This window comes from Rutilus rutilus (genome assembly GCF_951802725.1).
Source record: "Rutilus rutilus genome assembly, chromosome: 25".
NCBI lineage: Eukaryota > Metazoa > Chordata > Actinopteri > Cypriniformes > Leuciscidae > Rutilus > Rutilus rutilus.
The window spans coordinates 27169775-27190638 of NC_140229.1; the positions used below are offsets into that span (position 1 = coordinate 27169775).

The window sequence follows — 20864 nt, forward strand, 5'->3', positions numbered from 1 at the left end:
AGACTCTGAGTCGATATGCACATACACACAGCACTGGCCCATCAGAGCATGAGCTACCGGGATTACTCCTTCATTCAATGGGTTTCCAGTTTGAATGCATGTGCAAACGGGAAATAAAAACTCACATACTACGTCAGAGGTTGGAATTACAGAAAAATGTTATTTACTGAATGTTTTGAATAAAAAATGTAATGGAAAAAAATTATTTTGATACTCTACTTTAGAAACATTCCCACAGCAAATGGAGGCTAATATAGGATTTGAAGTTTAGAAGTTTTGATAAAATTAAGGAATAAATAGAGCTGGAGATACTGGAGTGATGAGTTGGGGAACAGAGTATGTAAGAGGGGCGGAGTTCCAGATAACAATATTTAATCCCAACAGCCCTTCACGGCAAGCAAAGACCTTGACGAAACAAGCCCTCGGGACAGATCCTCAGTGACTAGATGAGCCCTCGGCACAGATCCCTACGGCCAGCAATGAATGCGCCACGCCAGGACCAGCTGGGACCTAAACACAGTAAACAAGAACGTTCATCGAGCTTAAGGCCACTGATCCTTCATTAGGCCAGAGGAGAACTGGCCCCCCGACTGAGCCTGGTTTATCCCAAGTTTTTTGTTCACCATTTCTGTCACTGATGGAGTTTGGGTTCTTGTCACTGTCGCCTTTTGGCTTGCATAGGTGGGACACTTAATATTCAACAATGTTACTGATTTAACTGCACTGACACTATTGAATCAGAAACGTCTCAGGTTACGACTGTAACCCTGGTTCCCTGAGAAGGGGGACGAGACGCTATGGGGAACCGATACTCACTACGCCATGCTGCCTCACTAGGCTGTGAACATGCACAAACATAGTGGGGCACAGCATGAATTGACTCTATGGATTACTCAGGCGGAGTCAAAAGTGCGTCAAACCCATGGGCACATCCCATGCAGCTCATATGGTGGTGCTACTCCCTAAGCCATAGTCCCAGATACTAGGAAAGATCCCCAAGCTTTTATGCCAGGGGTATCCAAACCTTAGCCTGGTAATACCAAACTCTGCTACTTCGCTTTGCTTCGTAGACAGAGTCTGGAAGGGCATAATTGAAAAGCGTTTTCTTTCTCGCGGGGGGCGCTTGTCTGAAGTTTAAAATCATTGGTTCCCGTAAGCCAATCACATAACGTTTGGTTATGGCGCGTGTTATGCGCAGGCTCAGCCGCATCTAACTTCCACTGTAAACACATGTATGATGCGAAAACAAAACCATCGAGCGAAATACCAGAGTGAACATGGCTGTGAACGACTTTTGCAGATTATGTGAAGTAAATCTACGCATCCATGGTACAATCAGTGTCTACGTCACGGCTCTCAGCCCGCCCTCTGTTCGTTGATTGGCCGGCTGTTTTCAGGCCGGAGGAAAACGGAAAGCTATTACGCTGTCTCAGACTGAGTACAGAAGCGAAATGAAATTGAGCGGAAGTAAGAAGTCTGACGTAGTCAGGCTATCCAAACCTATTCCCGGTTGCATAAAGCACCTTAAGTATGAGACTTAAGGTGTGATTTCCCCTTAGCTAAGGGAATGACTTAAGGGTGTTGCATATAGTCCCTTTAACGGTGTTTCCCTTTAAGTGTTTAAAGACAGCGACCCAGGTTTTGCCGTTATCAAAATTTGATTGCTGCCATGGACACGTTATTTGTTAATACAGATACTGGTAAGTTTCACAGAAACAGCATAACATGGATAAGGAAAACAAAAAAGAAAACCAAATATGAAAGGACCAGATGAGACAGAAACTCAAATTGATAGTTTACTCAAAATGGAAAATTCTGTCACCGTACTGACCCTCATTCAGTCTAAACCCATAAGACTTTCATTCATCTTTAGAAACAAATAAAGATATTTTTAATATTCGCTCATCATTTCTGTCCATTTATTGAATATTGAAAGACATAAAAGTAATCCATTTTAGATGTATAACAATATAAGATGTGCTTTATGTGTTTATATGTGAAAAAACTGCTCAATTTAAATTTGTTTATCATAAAGCGGCCGATCGTGTCTCGTTAGAAGACTTGGATTGAACCTGCTCGCTCCGTGTAACACTTAAAGGAGAACTCCGGTCAATTTTAACATTGAGCTAATTTTTTTGTACATTTGGAGTGCTGTCAGTACAGAGAACGACAAAAATCGGTGTTGCCTACACCGAGTTATTCTATTTTTAAAATTTGCGCCCTGTTGACTTCAATGGGGCAATGTTTAAACCTGCTTTTAGCCTCTTAACATCCTTGATGTGTCATTACAAGTGCACAGGTCATGTGAGTGATTCCTTCGGAGTGAATGCGGGTGAATCTGACTGCAGTAGATGTGAAAGATATTAATAAAAATTAAGTTAATTCAGCCAGTGCTAATACCTGTATTTACTTCCTGTTTTTGGTCGAAGCCCACAGTAGTCGATTGTCGAGTTCTCCACTGTTGCTTAGTTACCTATGATCACGCGCGTGAACTCGACAATCGACTACTATGGACTTTGACCGAAAACAGGAAGTAAATACAGGTATGAGCGCTGGCTGAATTAACTTAATTTTTATTAATATCTTTCACATCTACTGCAGTCAGATTCACCCGCGTTCACTCAGAAGGAATAAAACTTGCCCCGTTGAAGTCAACAGGGTGCAAATTTAAAAAAGAGGATAACACGGTGTAGGCAGCACCGATTTTTGTCGTTGTTCTCTGTACTGACAGCACTCCAAATTTACAAAAAAATGAGCTCAATGTTAAAATTGACCGGAGTTCTCCTTTAAGGTGAAGTTTTCCAAACCTTATGTTATTCTTAGGAAAATGACAGTTAAGGGGCTTTATGCATGAGTTTCAGACAGCGGTTCGCGTACAGGCGTTCCCCATAGCGTCATCGACACAGTGCGAGTTCCCTTTCGAAAGGGAACTTTACAGTACAGTTAGTAACACTACAATACCAAACGTAAACAAATTCTTAAAAACAGAATTAGATGCAGCAAGTTTTCGGTTGTTTAGCTAGCAAAAATTGTCAGTGTGTAATAATATTTCTTGCATGACAGGGTTTCCACGATGAGAGTCTGCTTGGCTCCGATGAAGATATATAGATCGTAGATCCTTCGCCAGTGCCACTTGTTGTCGGTTCAGAAGGAAAGTTAGGTTGTTGCTGCTTGCCTGCCATTCTCGCTCTGTCTGCACAGCGTACGTGAACGCGCTGATGACGAATGATGTCTGCGTGAACAGCCTGCGCAGTGGTGTGCAAACACACGCTGACTGACAGCGAACACATGCTATAGGACCGTTTGGACCGAACGCAACAATTGAATGAACATGTTATGGTCCTGCGCCTTCCACAGACGACATATATTTATAAAAATACATTAAGACCACTTCACAGAGTGATTGCTATCAGGATATGAGGAGACTTTCAACCAGCATAAGTCAAGTCAAGTCACCTTCATTTATATAAAGCTTTTAACTAAATGAATTGTTTCAAAGCAGCTTTACAGTGATAATAGGAAATTACAGTAACAGAGATTGTTTTGGCTTTATAGCAGCTCTAGAATAAAAGTTATTGTCCAGCTAAAGTTAGTTTTGATTGATTGATTCACTTCCGTTGCAAAGATCATTAGTTATTAACTCAGGGGCCGCTAACACGACACCGCTCTAACAGAAAACCGTTAATGCGCTCCGGCCGCTCATGCCGCTCACAAAACAGTGCCTGGTGTCTCGAGAACGCACTCCCTGACATAGGTTCCAAGGTGCAAACGATTATCAGTTATCTCTGCGCAAACACAGACGTCGTGCACATGCGCATCACGTGTTCAGTCCATAGGTATGCGCGTTTTAATATATATGTGCGCAGGCGTGTCCTTTTTTACAAATCAACCCTCAACAAACTACTTGTCTGACCTTAAAAATTTATAATACAGAAATAATTTAATTTAATTTATCGCAAGTTCTACAAAAAAGGTCCATAACAAAAAATATTTCTGCAGAGAATCACCTACGGCACCTTTAAGGTGCTTTATGCAACCGGGCACTGCTCCTGGAGAGACACTGTCCCACAGAGTTCAGATCCAACCTCAATTAAACACACCTGAACCAGCTAATCATGGTCTTACTAGTCATACTGGAAACTTCCAGACAGGTGTGTTGAAGCAAGTTGCAGGTGAACTCTGCAGGACAGTGTTTGGGCACCCCTGTCCTGTGCTCTACAACAAGGGAAGTCCTGGCTGTTACACCTTTCACCCTCACTTGTGGGACAGGCCTCAGCCCTATACAGCCCCAAGCGGAGAGCCTTAAAGGGATAGTTCACTTTGAAATTAATTTTTTATATGTTTTAGCTTACCTCAAGGGCATCCAAGATGAAAGGTGTCTTTGTTTCCGCAGTAGTTTCAATTTTGATATTTTTAGGTCAAACCGTTCTTGTCTGTCAGTCATATAATGCAGGTCTATGGTCACTGGCTCAAAACAAGTCAAGTCAAGTCAAGTCATCTTCATTTATATAGCGCTTTTAACAACGTAGATTGTTTCAAAGCAGCTTCACAGAGATAAGCATATAATTTAAGGTAACAGATATTGTTTTGGCTTTATAGCAGAGTTAAGTTATTTTACACAAGCACAGAGTCCAAATTAAAACAATTCCCCATGTCCAAATGAAACAATTCCCCATCATAAGTACACATTGATGGCCTAAGACACGAAACGAGCGGTTTGTGTGAGAAAACGAACAGTATTTATATCGTTGTTATCTCTTGAAAACAGCACATGTCCAAATGATCTGACGGCGCGGGCGGGTATAGATATATACATAGATGTCGCCTTGGCTACGGTTTCGTTCCAATGAACTGCAGTAGCCAAGGCGACATCTAGTGTATACATCTCTACCCGCCCGCGCCGTCAGATCATTTGGACGTGTGCTGTTTTCAAGAGATAACAACGATATAAATACTGTTCGTTTTCTCACACAAACCGCTCGTTTCGTGTCTTAGGCCATCAATGTGTACTTATGATGGGGAATTGTTTCATTTGGACGATGGGGAATTGTTTTAATTTGGACTCTGTGCTTGTGTTTTGAGCCAGTGACCATAGACCTGCATTATATGACTGACAGACAAGAACGGTTTGACCTAAAAATATCAAAATTGAAACTACTGCGGAAACAAAGACACCTACATCTTGGATGCCCTTGAGGTAAGCTAAAACATATCAAAAATTAATTTCAAAGTGAACTATCCCTTTAAGGGGAAAATACCCATCATAGCCTCAGCTGTACCAGTATTTTGACACTCTTAGGGAGCAGCCTAACGAAAGGGAGCATTCCCAACTACAGCCTTCGGAGACCTACAGAAGCCCCTCACCAAAAGGGTGAAAAGAGAGCTAATATATCTGTCACAAGAGATTTTTTTACAAACTAGTTTGTAAGAATTGAGATGTAAATAAACATATGCACATTCATAAGACATAAAAGGGCATGTAAACATACGCATGACGGCACTGCACGTGCACAAGGTCTTTTTGAGTCTTTTTCAGGTCTACAATTGAGCCATCAATCTGATTATCATAACAGATTATTTGGTTGCATGCAGAAGTAGATTGTATTTGTAGTGTAGTCAATTAACTTTGTTGAGTGACCTGACAGCATACTTACCAATTCATAAGAGTCATCACTCAAAGTATTTGCTGTTTATCTGCTGTTAAACAACTTCAATTGTGAAAATCACTAAATATTGACTAATTGTTCATTTAAGTATTTAAGTAACTTTGCAAGCCTCAGTCAAAAGTAGTTTTCCCAACACTGATTAATCCAGTGAATGAAACCAGCCCTCTACTCTCTACTCATAAGTGTTGAGCCAGCATTAGATTTACTGTCAGGATTACTAAATTAACAGCAAAAAGTTATTCGTAATCAAAGTGTTGGGATAGAAAAAAAATGTATACTAAAGAGAGTGCACACTATCATTAGTATGACACCCATAGGAAGGTTATCTGAGAGACACCTTCTGATGGAAAGACTAATGGAGCTTCAGTGAGATCATTGTTTATGCTGAGAGGCTGGAGGGAAGGTCAACATTTCCTGTTGATAGTGCTTGCTTGCGACTGAAAATTGTGTTCAACCCATCCAGTACTGAACAAACCCACCAAGAGTGATCAATAAATCTGAAACGTTCAGGGAGTAGCTGTATTATCGAACCCTTAAATTGATATTGTGAAAGAAATATATTGGGACTATAGAGGTATACAATGGCACAGAAGCTCTCCATAACATTTATGATAACAAGAAGCTCATAGATGCTCACTTCATTACGCATGTGTTGTGTTTGTTGTGGTCAGTGTTGGGAATACATAATAAGTTACATAATCAGATTACTTTTTTCAAGTAACTAGATGCATTACTTTTACTTTTTTCAAAGTAAGGCAAATTACTTTGTTTTCCCATGTATCGACTGACCATGTCTCCATGTTGAGAGAATCATAACATGAACTAATGAGCTGCAGTTCTACAGCGTTTATCAATGTTGATTTCAACATTTATTAATACATTATTAAAATCAAAAGTTGTATTTGTTAACATTAGTTAATGCACTGTGAGGTAACATGAACAAACAATGAACAGCTGTATTTATATGAACTAACGTTAACAAAGATGAACAAATACAGTAACAAATGTATTGCTCATGGTTAGTTCATGCCAGTTAAAACATGAAGTAATGTTAACAAATGAAACCTTATTGTAAAGTGCTACCAGTATACTTTATGTATTTAATCTCACTTTATTAACCAATGTCTTTGCCGCTGACCTTCAATGATTCAATTAAACCATACATTAAGCAAAAACATCAAATTTGTGTTTCATTTTTGTTACTGCTTAAGTAAGAGTATTGAACTTTCTTCTCCTGCATCCTATTCTTCTGTGATCCAGAATGGATCAGACGCAAATTAATATTTCCTTCAGCCTGAGTAATCAAATTGGTAGTACAGGTAATTTCAACTTAAATTATATTAAAAATGAATAAAAAAAAAATCAAGTTGAATCTCATATAACTTTTATAAATTGCTTGAAATATAATTGAGTTAATGTAAAAACACAAGTTTTCCTGACTTACTGATGATATCATTTTTTATAGTGTATAAAGAAGTATTAGCAACATAGGTAAGAATTTGATTTTGTCATAATACACAGATACTCTTGGCCATCAATGGAGAAATATGCTTTATATTTGCTGTATAGTTGCAGATTTAAGCAAACCTTGACCTCTGCTGCTAACTGTGATTGGCACAGTCAAATGGGCAACTAGGGAGATCCAATCCTAGCGAGACTATTTAAATTCATTATTGTGCAACACTGCCACCTGGAGACGGTCACTACACACACACACCAACATGATAACAAAACCAGATCAGCAGTTCCTCTCAAATCTGTCCTGGGACCTCCACCACATCAGACACACCCAATTCAGATCATTAAGTGTCTACTAAAGAGCTGGAGAGTTAGATCAGCTGTGTCATCTATAGAGAGAGACATCTATAAGTGCAGGGATGGGGGTCCCGGGACAGGTTTGAGAAGCACTGATCTACAGCACCAATATTAAATGGATCTGAAATACAGTGGCACATCCACCTCTACAAATGTAGAACATTATACAAGTCTCATTACCGCAATACCGACCAGCCTTTCATTCTACACGACAATCCCATTTCCAGAAAAGTTGGGACATTTTGTCAAATTTAATTAAATCAATAATCTGTGATTTGTTTATTCTCTTTCACCTGTATTTAACTGACAAAGAAGAAAAGATTTCCAATGTTTTCACTGACCAACTTATTTGTATTTTGTAAACATAATCACATTTTGATTGTCATGGCTGCAACACACTCCAAACAAAATTGGGAAAGAGGCTTGTTTACTGCGGTCACATCAAAGCCATCACACCTTTCCTTTTAATTACACTGGTTCCCAGCATGAGAATGGTGTGCTGGTGACCCTGCATATATGGTCTTTTGGGTGCTGATATGATTCCTTCCAGCAAGACCTCAACAAAACTTGTTAAAAGTTGTTGAAGTCGCCATTATGGTGATTAGTGTTTCATTATGTGACTTTTAGTGGGGCACTCGACCTCTGACTTTGGCTGAATTAATTCTTTTTCAGCAGTTGTTGAAAGTGCATGCTATTATTAGTGACTACATTTCATGCTCCTGACTGCATTGACATGTCTTTTACTATGTACACTTTCTGGGTTCAGTGACTGACGGCTGGATTTTGACATGGCAATTCCCAAATGACCATTAAAGTCTTTAAAAACAGCAACTTTCAATTTTGAGCTTTCATCATTAATAGCTCTATCTCAGCAGCAAGAGCTCTTCTCATAACCCGTGTTATTGAACAAACGGTTTATGGTCATGCTGTTATTTGGCATTTTTCTTTGTTTTCATATTTCTAAATATTTTTGTTTTGCAATGTACACAATCTCTTTTGTACACAAAACAAACTCTTTTATACACAACCTTTGTTCCTTTGAATCGTTTCACCCGTTTGAATTTTTACTTTGTTTAAAACTTAAGATTACATTAAATAATAATATAATCAATTAAAACAATTCAAATGTTCAATTCTACTGTCAACAGAGGGAACAAAAGAAACTACAAAGTTATAATTATATATGTATATAATGTTTTTCCTTTACATCATTAATGTGTTAAAAACAGAAATATGCAAGCAAAAACAATGCTTTTCCCCAAAACACAGCTTGCATACAGACAGCTACTCACAGTCAACCCCACGAGACCAGCTTCACCAGCTCCGGTTTACTTGAGAACAGCATGACTATGCTGGTCCACCAGCCAGACCAGCACTAACCAGCATAAACCAGCCAGGACCAGCATGGAATTCATGCTGGTTTACTCTGGATTCTGCAATCTCGACTGATGTAAGACGGTCCGTGGTCGGTCGTCGTTGCCTGATTCTCCTTTTCATGATGGGCCAGACAGATCTGGACCGCAGAAGGGCAGTCAGGCACATCCCTTCTATGGGGCAGAGTGGCTAAAACCACTTTGTTGTAGCAAATGCAATGCAGAATGAGGTGTGAGGTCTTCCATGTCGTTTGCACTGATGCATCTCCATACCATGACCGATGTTTGCTTTTGCATCAGTCGCTGATGAAAGTCTGGATGGTGCCTTTTATCTTTGGAACTGAGAAGTTGATGTCCATTTTTCCCAAACACAACCTGAAACATAGACTCTGACCACAGCACACATTTCCACTGCCGTTTGGATCATCTGAGATGAGCTCGGGCCCAGAGAACTCACTGGCATCTCTGCATTGAACTGATGTATATCTTTCTCTTTGCGCAAGAGAGATTCATGCTGTTTTTCTTGATGCGGCGGCAGACTGTGTTCAGTGACAACGGTTATCCACAGCAGTCCTGAGCCCATTTAACACAGGTTTCTCATGCAGTGCCATCTGAGGGGTGAAGGTTACATAACATTTCCTGCCATGTACTGGGATTTCTCTGGATTCCCTGAATCTTTTTACAACATGGTAGAGGGTGAAAGAGAAATGTGATTTTTTTTAATTGTTTGACAATTCTTTTATGATGTTTGGCACAAAGTGATGAGCCATGACCCATATTTGCTTGCAAAGACTGAGAAGCTCTTTTACACCCAAACACGTTACCCTCACCTATTACCAGTTCACCTGTTTATTGGGGACTGTTTCAAAAGAGTTCAACTAGGACATTCTACAATCTTTTTACTTTTATTTTGCCTCCGTCCCAACTTTTTTGGAGTGTGCTGCAGCCATCAAAATCAATATGTTTTTATATTTACAAAATATAATTAAGTTCTTCAGTGAAAACATTGGAAACATCTTTTCTTTGCACTTTTGTCAGTTAAATAAAGTTTCAAGAGAATAGAATTTAGTCACAGATTCTTGATTTTATTGCATTTTACAAAATGTCCCAACTGGAAATGGGGTTGTATTTTGCATCCCTTTTTATTTTTCACTCTGATGCATTATTTTCAGCGTATAGAGTTGAGAATGAGTTGAGCCAGTCTAGGCCACAGTGGAGGAATGTACTGGAAGGGGAGAGCAAACTTATACAATGGTGGTTAGTGTCTGGAGGAGATGAAGAGGCAGCTGCTACTGTCCATTAGAGCCCGGGACCCAGCAGATCTGAACACATGCCTGAATGAAGGATTCCTGCTACTCACACAGGCAGAGGCAAACTAGCACATCACGACTGACCTAGCATCCACACATGCTCACATATGAATGCAAATATCAATGACAATAAAGAGTATGATTGGCCTGTGGGTTTGTGGGCCAGATCATGAAAATGGTGTAAAATTGTCATGCAGAAACATTCTCAGAAAACATCAAATACAATTACCTGAAAATAACGAAGACAACCCACAGATCAGTCCATTAGCAGTTTGACACTCATCGCACACCAGTCTCCATCCTTGAACCAATTAAAAGAATCTCAATTAAAAGAACACAGCTCATTTCAGCCGCACAGAAACCATTCCCTCCGTACTTGCACAACAAAAACATGACAAAAACAGCTGAAGGTCATTTGAGTCATTTTACTTGTGTAAGTATTTGGCTACTCTACCCACTTCAAGCTGGCTCACACTGGACAAATGCATGATGCCAGGGGTCAAAGCTGGCTAAACCCTGCTATGGTAATGAATGCCAGGCTGATTAAATCCATTCCTTTGAAAAATCATTGTGGCTTAAAACAGATTCTATTTATCATCTCAGAAAAGAAAGCAACAAATCTCTTCTACGGTTTCCTTGTGTATTATTTAAAAATGTATTTTGTCAAAAGCTCTATCAGATTGGATATAATTTACTGCAGGCAAGACGAATCCGGGATAAATCAACTGCTGAATGTCTTGGCATTTTACGACAGGAATTTCAGAGCATAAACCCCTGAAATTTGAACATGACTTCAACAATGGACTTCTTATGATCCTGTAAAGAGTGAGCAGCGAGAGGACGGCTGATCTGCAGTTGTCTTCAGCAGCTGAGGAAGTGTGTTTAGGAAGGTATTTAGTGGGCACACGCCAGAGCGGGACAGGTGTGTGTGTGTGTGTGTGTGTGTGTGTGTCGCGCATGAAGTCCTAACAGCTCTAATCAGGGATGAAACTGCAGATCATGCGAAATATCTGTCATTCATTTATATACACAACACTATATACAGTAGTCAACATTTGAAGTGGATCAAAAAAGTTCATCAAAGTTGTCCTAAGACAAGAACGGGTATCCACTTCAAATGTTGACTACTGTAGATATACGATATTAAATGATACATTTTTGCAGCAAGATACATTTCAGTGTAGGCTATTTACAGACAGAGTTAAGAATGTCTCGGTCACATCTCTGCATCTGCACCTGGTAAGAACCAACATGTAACAAAAGTCTTAAATCTGAAAGAAGAAAAAAGACACAAATGCACTATTCGCATTTATACTGCAGGGCCGCTGAATGCTTGATTCTGATTGGTTGATGAGCGTTCTAAGGTGTGCAATTATCACACGGCTAAAGTAGTTCCAGTAGTTCCAGTTTTGATCGCATTACCGTTCCATATCACTGCGCCAAATGATTTCAGTTATTTTAAAGGTCTTTACAGCTGACAACAGAAAAAGAACCCAAACACTGACCAAACAAATAAATATAACAAATAATAGGATAAAAATGAGAAACTATATCCACATTTTTCACAATACAGCACAGACACTCACACACACACAGAAACTTCTTGTCAGAGCTGCCACGCGACTATATCAATAAAATAGTTCCACCGTTGAAAAGCGAGATGATATTTCTAAGAGGTGATGTATAACGTTGCTGTTCATGAAACAGTTAAACGTACAACTCCATTACTAGCTCTAAAATTACGTTTTGGAATTGGCAACGAAGGCTTGGGATTAGATGCGTAATAAATCAGCATAATGAGCGTTGTGAGGACAAAAACCTGACAACTGTCTTGAAATAAAACATCTGAACATTGTCTTGAGGTGTGGAGTAATTGACATATCATACATACTGTAGATATCAGAGGAGAACTGTCAGGCCCTCTAGACCTCAGAGAGGGCCTCAACAAAAAAAAACTTTTAAATATGTTTTTTTAATAAAAAGTCATCAGCTCTAATTTTATTTTAGGAATTCAGAATTTCACAATCAACATATATAAAAAATGTTTTTGAGGAAATAAACCCTTTAAACCTGCCTATTGAGTTTGTGCTGGACTGTGAAGGGCTGAATGAAAGACATTTTCTCCGCCTAATGCCTTCAGCTCAGTGATTGGTGTCCGCTGAAAATTACAGAGCAAGCCGCCACTGCTTTGTACATGTTAAGCTTTATTTGAGAAAACAGTCATTTTGCAGAATCACTGGTCAATCTGTAAATTTACCAAATCTGTGACAATTATGAATATTTGTTGCAATTCTGCATAATAGTGCATTTTTTCCCAAATAAACGAAGTATATTACAGTCGGTTCCATACATTTAATGGCTGCTGTGACGTGATTTATCCTCAACACTTCTTGTTTGAGGTGGTGGTTTCCAGACTGCCACGATCGCTGTTCACTGTCTATGATGCGGAAGTGTCTGTCGCTGATCTGCTTTGCTGTCATGACGTGTCGGCTTACATTAAATTTAGTTGGTTTTGTGTGGTAGGAAGAGGTGTCTGTCATACGTTCTGCAACCCGGCGAGGGTGTCACCATATTTCTCTGAAGTGCACACACTGATTGTGATGATGATGCAATTATTTCTAATGAGGATTTGCATGTTATTACATTTTGTTTTACTTCGGTGATAACGCTGTCCTTCGCTGTGCTGCCTGTTGCATTTCTAAGGCTGCAGCATCCTAATTGTTTCAGAGCTGGAACTGTCAAAGGAAACTTCTAGTGCTACAGAAAAGCACACAGTAAGCTAGACTGATAGTTAGAGTTTTCTCCCGACGAGGGAAGGGAGTGAGAGGGCCATGGTTTATCGTCTTGGTTTGCTACTGGTATAGATCATGTATCACGCAGCGGTGTGTGCAGGGCTGTCGTTAACTTTCACAGGCATGGGTGTATATAGGTGTGTCCATGTACATTCAGGGAGGTCACGGTGGTGAACCCCTGTCCCTTTTGTGCAAACACCAAACAGAACCCTCAGTAATAAAAGCCCCATTAATAATACATTAAATCTTCATTTCATTACCATTAAAGAAATGTAATTTCGCTGACAGGCCTGGCACAAACCACATTAGTGATTGACAAAAAACATGTTCATCATACATGTTTATGTGTTTTCTTTTACCTTGAGTAGCTTCGTTAATGGTTTTCTAGAATGACATCATGTCACTCAATCTATCAACAAAATAGCATACTGTAGAACACAAACATTCGTTCACAACAACGCCAGAGACCCCAGAACCAGAAGTGAGAACCACTGGCATACAGGATCTGTGCAAAAATCTGCCTTGTGCATGAAATATTCTTATTCTTAACCTCGAGTTTTTGGGGCACTAGGATAAGGTGACATATTGTGGATTTCATTAGAGAGGACACAACAAGACCTGTGTGTGACGACCTCAGTGGGAAAAGAACATAGGAAACCTGCAATTTTCACTAGTTAAAACACACACTAAACTGGATCTGACCTGCCAAAAGCCGCAGTAGCATATTGTTTGTAAAACGCCAGAGCAGTCGTGGCGGACTAGTAAAGAAAGCATATGATCCTCTCCAACTGAGCATGGGCATTTCACTCACTCTGATGCATCAACGGTACATTAGCATAGGCTGCCCTATTTGAATGGTTGCATGGTTTGAATGGTCATGATTGGTTGATTGCCCAATTAAAATATGTAATAGATTTTTTTTTACATTTCGTTTGTTCTCATATTTCATTCCATGAACCGGTTAAGAGCCCAGCTCAGAAACTAATGATACCTCAGTTTCAGGGCCATGTACAGACATTTTGAGGGACTGTGGCTCAAACTGAGAAAAAGGGTGCCATAATTTCACACTCTCATTAAATGAGAACAATGTCGCATTAATTTTAGATACTTTCGCTAACACTGCAATCATATCACTCACTTTATGAATTAATGCACATTTTGAAGGCATTTGGGCCTGCTGAAGCAACACGCTCTCACTCAGGTCCCTTTCCCTCGCGTCCAGTGTTTCTGATTCACTGCCCTGCGAAACAGAAACACAGCGCAAGAGCCAAAGACGACCATCTAGCATCACGTGTATAAACTACTTTGACATAGTGGATAAAACGCATATGCAAAATGAATATATATATGAAAGATTGAGAATGTCAATCATTGGAAACCACAGTCACTCCTCAAGACCAAATTCCTCCCAATTGACAAGGTCAGTGACTCCCTAACCAAACACACCTGATTCAACACAACAGCTCATTAGTAAGTCATTAGTGCTGTGCCCCAATTCACATACTCTCTGTTCTAAATAGTATTCGAAATTACAATTAGTGTGTCCCAAATGGTAGTATGCTGAAATGAGTTAGAAGGTTAGAATTAGAAGTGTGAAAAAAATGCACAAAACATGCACCAATTTGTAATCTAATGGTGACAAATTTCACATATCTGGAAATGATGACCTCTATCTCCGCCTTACAAGGGTGCAAATGACAACCTATCTGCATTTTCAGTCTTGGTGACAAAGCTGTAATGACCTTGACTGACATTTGTCACTGGTTAATGTCAAACTAACTACATTGTGTAAAAGTCAAGAGTCCATAATTCCTGGATATTTTCTGGACCCTCACTGACCACCACTGCTGCATTTGTCAGCTGAGGAATGACGTTTGTTGTTGTGCAAAGAGACATTTATTAACTTTCAAAAGCAATTTCTTGAGGCTTCTGATTTGTTCTGTAAAGTTCCAGCGAAACACTAGCAGATCATCAAGACAGATGACACATATTTTCCAGCACAGGCCAGAACAGCAGCTCCACAAATCTTAGAAATGTGGATGGAGCATTTGTCAGTCTCATAAGCATGCCTTGGAACTGATACAGGGTACTTCCAGCGGTAAAGACACATTTCTTCCCTTCTCATATGACTCCCATTCAACTTGACAAATGAGTAACAAGTTACAACAAATGTCGGAGCCAGACTTTCCCATTTAAACTGACTATGATCAAATATACTTTAACTATACTCACCACAACTAATAGTTGAGCTTGCAATGCCTTGTAATGTGAAGCGCTCACAGCTTTAGAGAGCATTTCACTTGAACTCACCTGCCTGTAATTATCAAGAGTTTGATCAAGACAGGGCTGGAGCTAAACTCTGCAGGACAATGGCCCTCGAAGGCCAGCGGTGAGAAATCCAGCACTACACTACAGTACTTGAGGCGTTCACACTTGTAACTCTCTTGGTTCTTTTGGTCCGGACTAAATAAAGATACATTTAGTCCTGGTTTAAAAATTCACATTTTTAAAACTGAAAAAAAAAAAAAGCTTTTATGATGTAAATTTTGCAATCGAACATCTAAAACAATGCTGTGTTCTGGGCTAAATGCGCTTGTTGTATGTGCTTGTACATTTGATGCTATTTTGACAAGCTGAGAACTCGCTTATAAAATGTGTAAAGGAGTCAAAACAGTGGCAGGAATCCCTCCGTCACACACAAACAAATGAAGACCTGGAGACGCCTGTCCTGAAATGTGCTGGCCAACATCGGGACTATGACGAGTGGAAACAGATATGCTTGAGCACATTTTAGGATCGCATCTTGTGACATCATGTCCTGTTTTTGGTTCGTTTAGATGTGTTTGGTCCATGTTGCGTTCATATTTCAGTCGATGAATTTCAGTTTGTTTGGAAGTGGACAAGTCTTGTTCCGCTTGTTCGATGGCAGCGTTCACACTTCTTCAAATGAACCGCACTAACAGAGCAATCGCTCCAGGGTTTGTTTTAACCAAACCTGCCCAGTGTGAACACACCATGCCCTTACACTACAACTCTGCTTTGGTAGTAAAATAATGATAAAGAAAGACAAAACACATGTGTTGTGGATGATGCAATTACATATGCAATTTGCATGCATTAATTCATTCGATATTATTTTGTTAAAGCAACTGTATGTGAATAATTCTTTTGTAATTCTAATACTAATTTGTATAAATAAAGTACACTAGCAATTGCAACTAGATAGCAAGCAACATAATAAAACGGCAGGGTGTCACACTTTTGGTGTTCTAGGAGCTCGTGCTGAATGTGGGCCATTTGAATGCAGAATAAAGATGGGATTATGGGATAATCTGTGAAAGGACATGGGATTATGACTGGGTATCTGTGTAACCCTTCTGAGATATGTGTCCAGACTTAACTTCAGCTCTCATATTCATCTGCCACAGATCCAGCTCATGTGCTGTCCTTCAAATAAATTATCTCTGGTACACACTCAAAATACAGCGAATTAACCTCTGCCGTTTCTTTTACAACTCAGTTTATTCAATACGATTTAGAATTCCACTAAAGTTAAACAGAAAGTTTATTAAATAAATTGTCCTGATTGTTTGTGAGTTTTAACTTTGGATTTTGTGTGATTGATTTTATTCACTGAAGTAAAACCATGAAACATTATTAAATAAAAGACTAATGAAGTAAAACAAAACATAGATTTATAACAATCCAAGGTCAGCAGTGACTTAACCCATTTTAAACTGCATTATAATGTGCTAGAAGCTCGCGGTTTTCTCTTCCCCTCGTCTTCATTATTTTCCTCGTCACTTTGCTTGGGCTAAACCGTGACTCCATTCAGTAATGCCTTCTCCTGCAGGCAATTGTAAATCAATAAGATTCAATAAAGAAAATGAATAACGTTATTATCTGACAGAAGGATGGCATTTGTAGTTCCCTTAGGAGTTGAAGCCTTTAAAATCAATTCAATTGCCATTATAGAAATTGGAAGAAAAAAAATGTTTTGAAAATCAGCGCTTTAAATACGATTAATATTAAGTATTCAACAAAACATGAATTACCTGTCCCTGAAATTATTATTTCAACCTTTCCGGCTTTTACTAACTGTATTGTACATCATGATATTAGAGATGTTTTCCCGATCTGATTCTGAACACTTAAAAAAGTGTCAAAATCATCATTCATTTGACACATGCTTTTTCATTCTTCTTCAAAAACCTAAATCTTTATGATGTCTAGATGTCCATAATCTATTCAAATTCTCATCATTAAATTCTCATAATATTAATGGGACAGATCTCTCAGGTCATGCCAGGACTGGAAGTAGATAAACTCACAATAGACAGCAGAGGAATATTTGCGTCAGCACCAGTGAGAGCGGTGAATGACCTTCTCCCAGAGGGCAGCAGTGGGTATTAAACACACTCGAGAGCAACACGGCACTGGTGTAACTGGAATGAACACTCAAGACTAACAACTTATTGAATCTATTGTACTATTTTTGAGTGAGAAAAACAACACAATGCTGAGCTCATGAACATCTCAAAGCTTCTTACAGCATTACCGCTGCACACAGGCGATGAAGCAATACTGGAGGATTTCATCTTGCCAAATTCAAACAAAGGCAGCTCAATCACAAAACCAAAATATATTCATTAGTTTCTATCACAAATGCTGTTATGTTGCAGGTCTAATAACCGTTAACCATTAATAACCCAAACAAACTGGTTCACTATGATGTGTAGTGCCAGAACTTCAAGACTGTTGATGCACATAACAAAGAATAAATGTGTAGGGAACATACAAAGGCAGAACGACTCGTGTGGCCTATGCTAAAATTGAACTATACTTGGAGCTTGTGTTAAACCACCAAGCAAAATCAACTGACTGTAGGTGGGCACGCTAGCAGACACGAGTCAAAATATGTCAGACAATGATCAAGCCTGAACTATAGCAGGCAAATGAGAAGTAGAAGAATCATCTTTAACTTTAGACGCAGTGTTCGTAACACCTCATCTAACCTTTCAACCTCACGTTCTGTAAGTACAGATGATGTGACATGAGCTAATCAAAGTGAACACAAGCCAAAGCTTCCTGTAATGTCTCCTCGCTCAAATCATTAGGTTTAGTTTTAATACAGAGGCAGCAGGGTTGAGCAGGAATTTCTGTAATCCATCAGAATCTGGTGATGACATTAGTGGTAATAATCTGTGCGGAAATCCTGCCAAAAACACAGATTTAAGGCACTGACGGTCCAGATTTTGAATAATTCTTCTGCATGACGTGAACTGGAGTGCCAAAAATGAAAAATTAAACAAAAAACAGTTTTATCCATCCATCAAGTCAAGCTGGTCAAACAAGTTTGAATACAATATTGTCAAACGCACAAGACCTTCTGACTGCAGTCTGAGATCTTCAGAGGATGTATGCTTAACTATTCTGTTAAATCAGATAGCAACATATTTAGTTCAAACTCTCACTGTCCAACACTACAATGGACATTACCACAGTACTCTTTAAAGAATGTCCTGTAAATATCTCATTCAGTAGCATGATATTACTGATTTTTCTTTTGCTATTGGGTCAAATGTAGCTTCCCTTCATGTTTACCCAACCCTGGAATGTGAAGAGTCCATTTAAAAAATCATGCAAAATAATGTGACTTTAAAATGTCCAGTCCAGAACCAAGCTGCATTATAATGTGCTTTGAATGAATATGTATAACTGATAGCATCACTGTACTTTCCCCTGAGCTCCACATCAGCACCAAGATCAACAGTCAGGAGACAAAACAAAACGCAAAGAAAGTTCCAGTTTAGTTTTGCTGTGTGTCACTGAACTAAACTCCCGTGCATATGCACTTCTGACAGGTATATATAAGGGTCTTACCGCACTCCTGACAGAGCACTAGACTCACGTCCTTCCTCACGGTGCGCTTGGTCTCCACCGGAGGGAAGACCGGCGTGAACACGGACGTGTCATTAGTGGCTTCCATGAAGAACATGTACCGGATCCCGGTGTTGAGCTGGAAACATCTGCCACCTTCAAACCAGATGAGCGACACCACAGAGTTCTTGAGGAGCCCTCCCGCCTTCAGCCGCCACACCTGCTGCACCCTGACGCGCACCTGACGCGACGCGTTGCCCGGCCGCTCTTCCTCCTGGAGCCTGCCCTCAAACACGACCCCCGAGCGGCGCACGCGCTCCTGCACTGACGCCGCGGGCGGCGAGCACGCGACGCTCCCACCCCGGACCACGCGCGTCCACAGGCACAAACACACGGCGACTCCACAGAGCGCGGAGAGCGCGGAACAATCGCGACCTGACGGAATCCGCCGCATCCTCGCGCGCGCGTCTCTTGCGTTCAACGGGACGGATTAAAGTGGAGCAGGAGAAGTGAATGAAGAGACGCGTGGGTTCTGTCGGCTCTTCAGCTGATCGTATTACAGGAGGCGGGGTGAGGATTTCCCCTCTGCGACACCGCATGCGACGCGACGAAGGACAGCGCGATTTGTCGCGTCGTGTGTGGGTTAACGGACTTAATAGCCTAAGTAATTTGAAACTATATTAAATAGGCCTGTGATATTCTGTCAAAACTAAACAAAAAGTATTCTTCCACAACATATCTGCACTCTAAAAAAATTATAAGCTGACAACTTTCAACCCATGTTTGGGTCAAATATGGACAGACCCAACCGTTTTGGTTTAAAATGGAATTAAAAAATTAAACCAATGGTTGGGTTTGACCATATTTGACCCAAACATGGGTTGAAACAACCCAGAGTGTGTATTTAAAAGTTTTATTAAAAGCTGTTTCAGTTTTGCCCAACAATAGCTTATAGGCCAATAAAGGCTATTTAAAGTTGTTGAGGGAAATTGAAACAGCTTTTAAAATGAATGAAAGAGCAAAAATCTCAAACTCGTTTTGGCAAATAGAAACTAAAATGAATGTAAAAAAAATGTATAACATCCTACTGCATAAATGTGATCTGACATTTCTGAAAAATACTCTTGATCTGAGAAAAAAGAAATCATCATTAGTGACTCTTGTCTTAATGTTGTCAGTGTGTTTTACTGTATTTACTTGTTAACAATAACACACAAAAAAATGAGACGGAATTGAATGTTAGCTTTGGGGGACAAACTGATCTTAATGTAAAGAGAAAACAAACTTTTGTGTTATTGGATTTTGACCTAAAAAACTTTAAGAGTTTTGTTAGATAGACATTGAGACAACTTTCCCGTTTAACAACTACCCACAATTTCCTCTACTAGATTGAGATGGAAAACGTATTTGAATTTGTCCAGCTTGTCTGTCACGTGTAGTAATACAAGTTGAGAAATATCAAAGAGTCTTTTTAATGAAAAAGGAGAACACGTCTGGAGAAACAGAGTCAAAACTACACATTAACACCAAACAATACCGCACAAGGGTATTGTTCAACTGAGGAGGGAGAACGGGGGCTCTGGAGGTCGAGGAACTGGAGAGGGGCAAGACAAAACCAAGTCAAACACATAAGTTCATGGGGAAGTGGAGGGTGCCAAGGGGGGCCAGGAGCAGGAGGAGCCAGATGGAGGTCCAGAAACCAGCCAGGATGAAGCTCCAGGGTGGAGTAGAGGGACGAGCCAAGGTGGACACTGGGAAGACGACCGATGGAGAAGAGACCCAGGTGGAGCTGACGAGCCGGAGAGCCCAGATGACACACCTGGCACTGGAGACTGAGGTGGACCAAGGCGCAGCCAGTGGGACGAGGGAGTCCAGTGGAGCTGTCAGGATGATGTCAGACCAAAATGGAGCCAGTGGGACGAGGGAGCCTGGTGGAGCCGTCAGGATGATGTCTGACCAAGGCGCAGCCGATGGGACGAGGGAACCCGGTGGAGCCGTCAGGATGATGTCTGACCAAGCGAAGCCAGT

The 20864-nt window shown here is 40.2% G+C and overlaps 1 protein-coding gene across 4 annotated transcripts in view; it reads right to left on the bottom strand.

Moving 5' to 3' along the window:
• The window catches only part of nrg1 (neuregulin 1), an 80691-nt gene extending 61302 nt beyond the window's left edge, over positions 1–19389 (bottom strand). For all 4 annotated transcript variants that reach the window (XM_084401332.1, XM_084401330.1, XM_084401328.1 and 1 more), the window contains exon 1: positions 18840–19389. In XM_084401332.1, coding sequence (XP_084257458.1) covers positions 18840–19290 — 451 coding nt within the window. In that variant the 5' untranslated portion in view covers positions 19291–19389. The remainder of the gene's footprint in view (positions 1–18839) is intronic.
• Positions 19390–20864: the final 1475 nt, after the last annotated feature.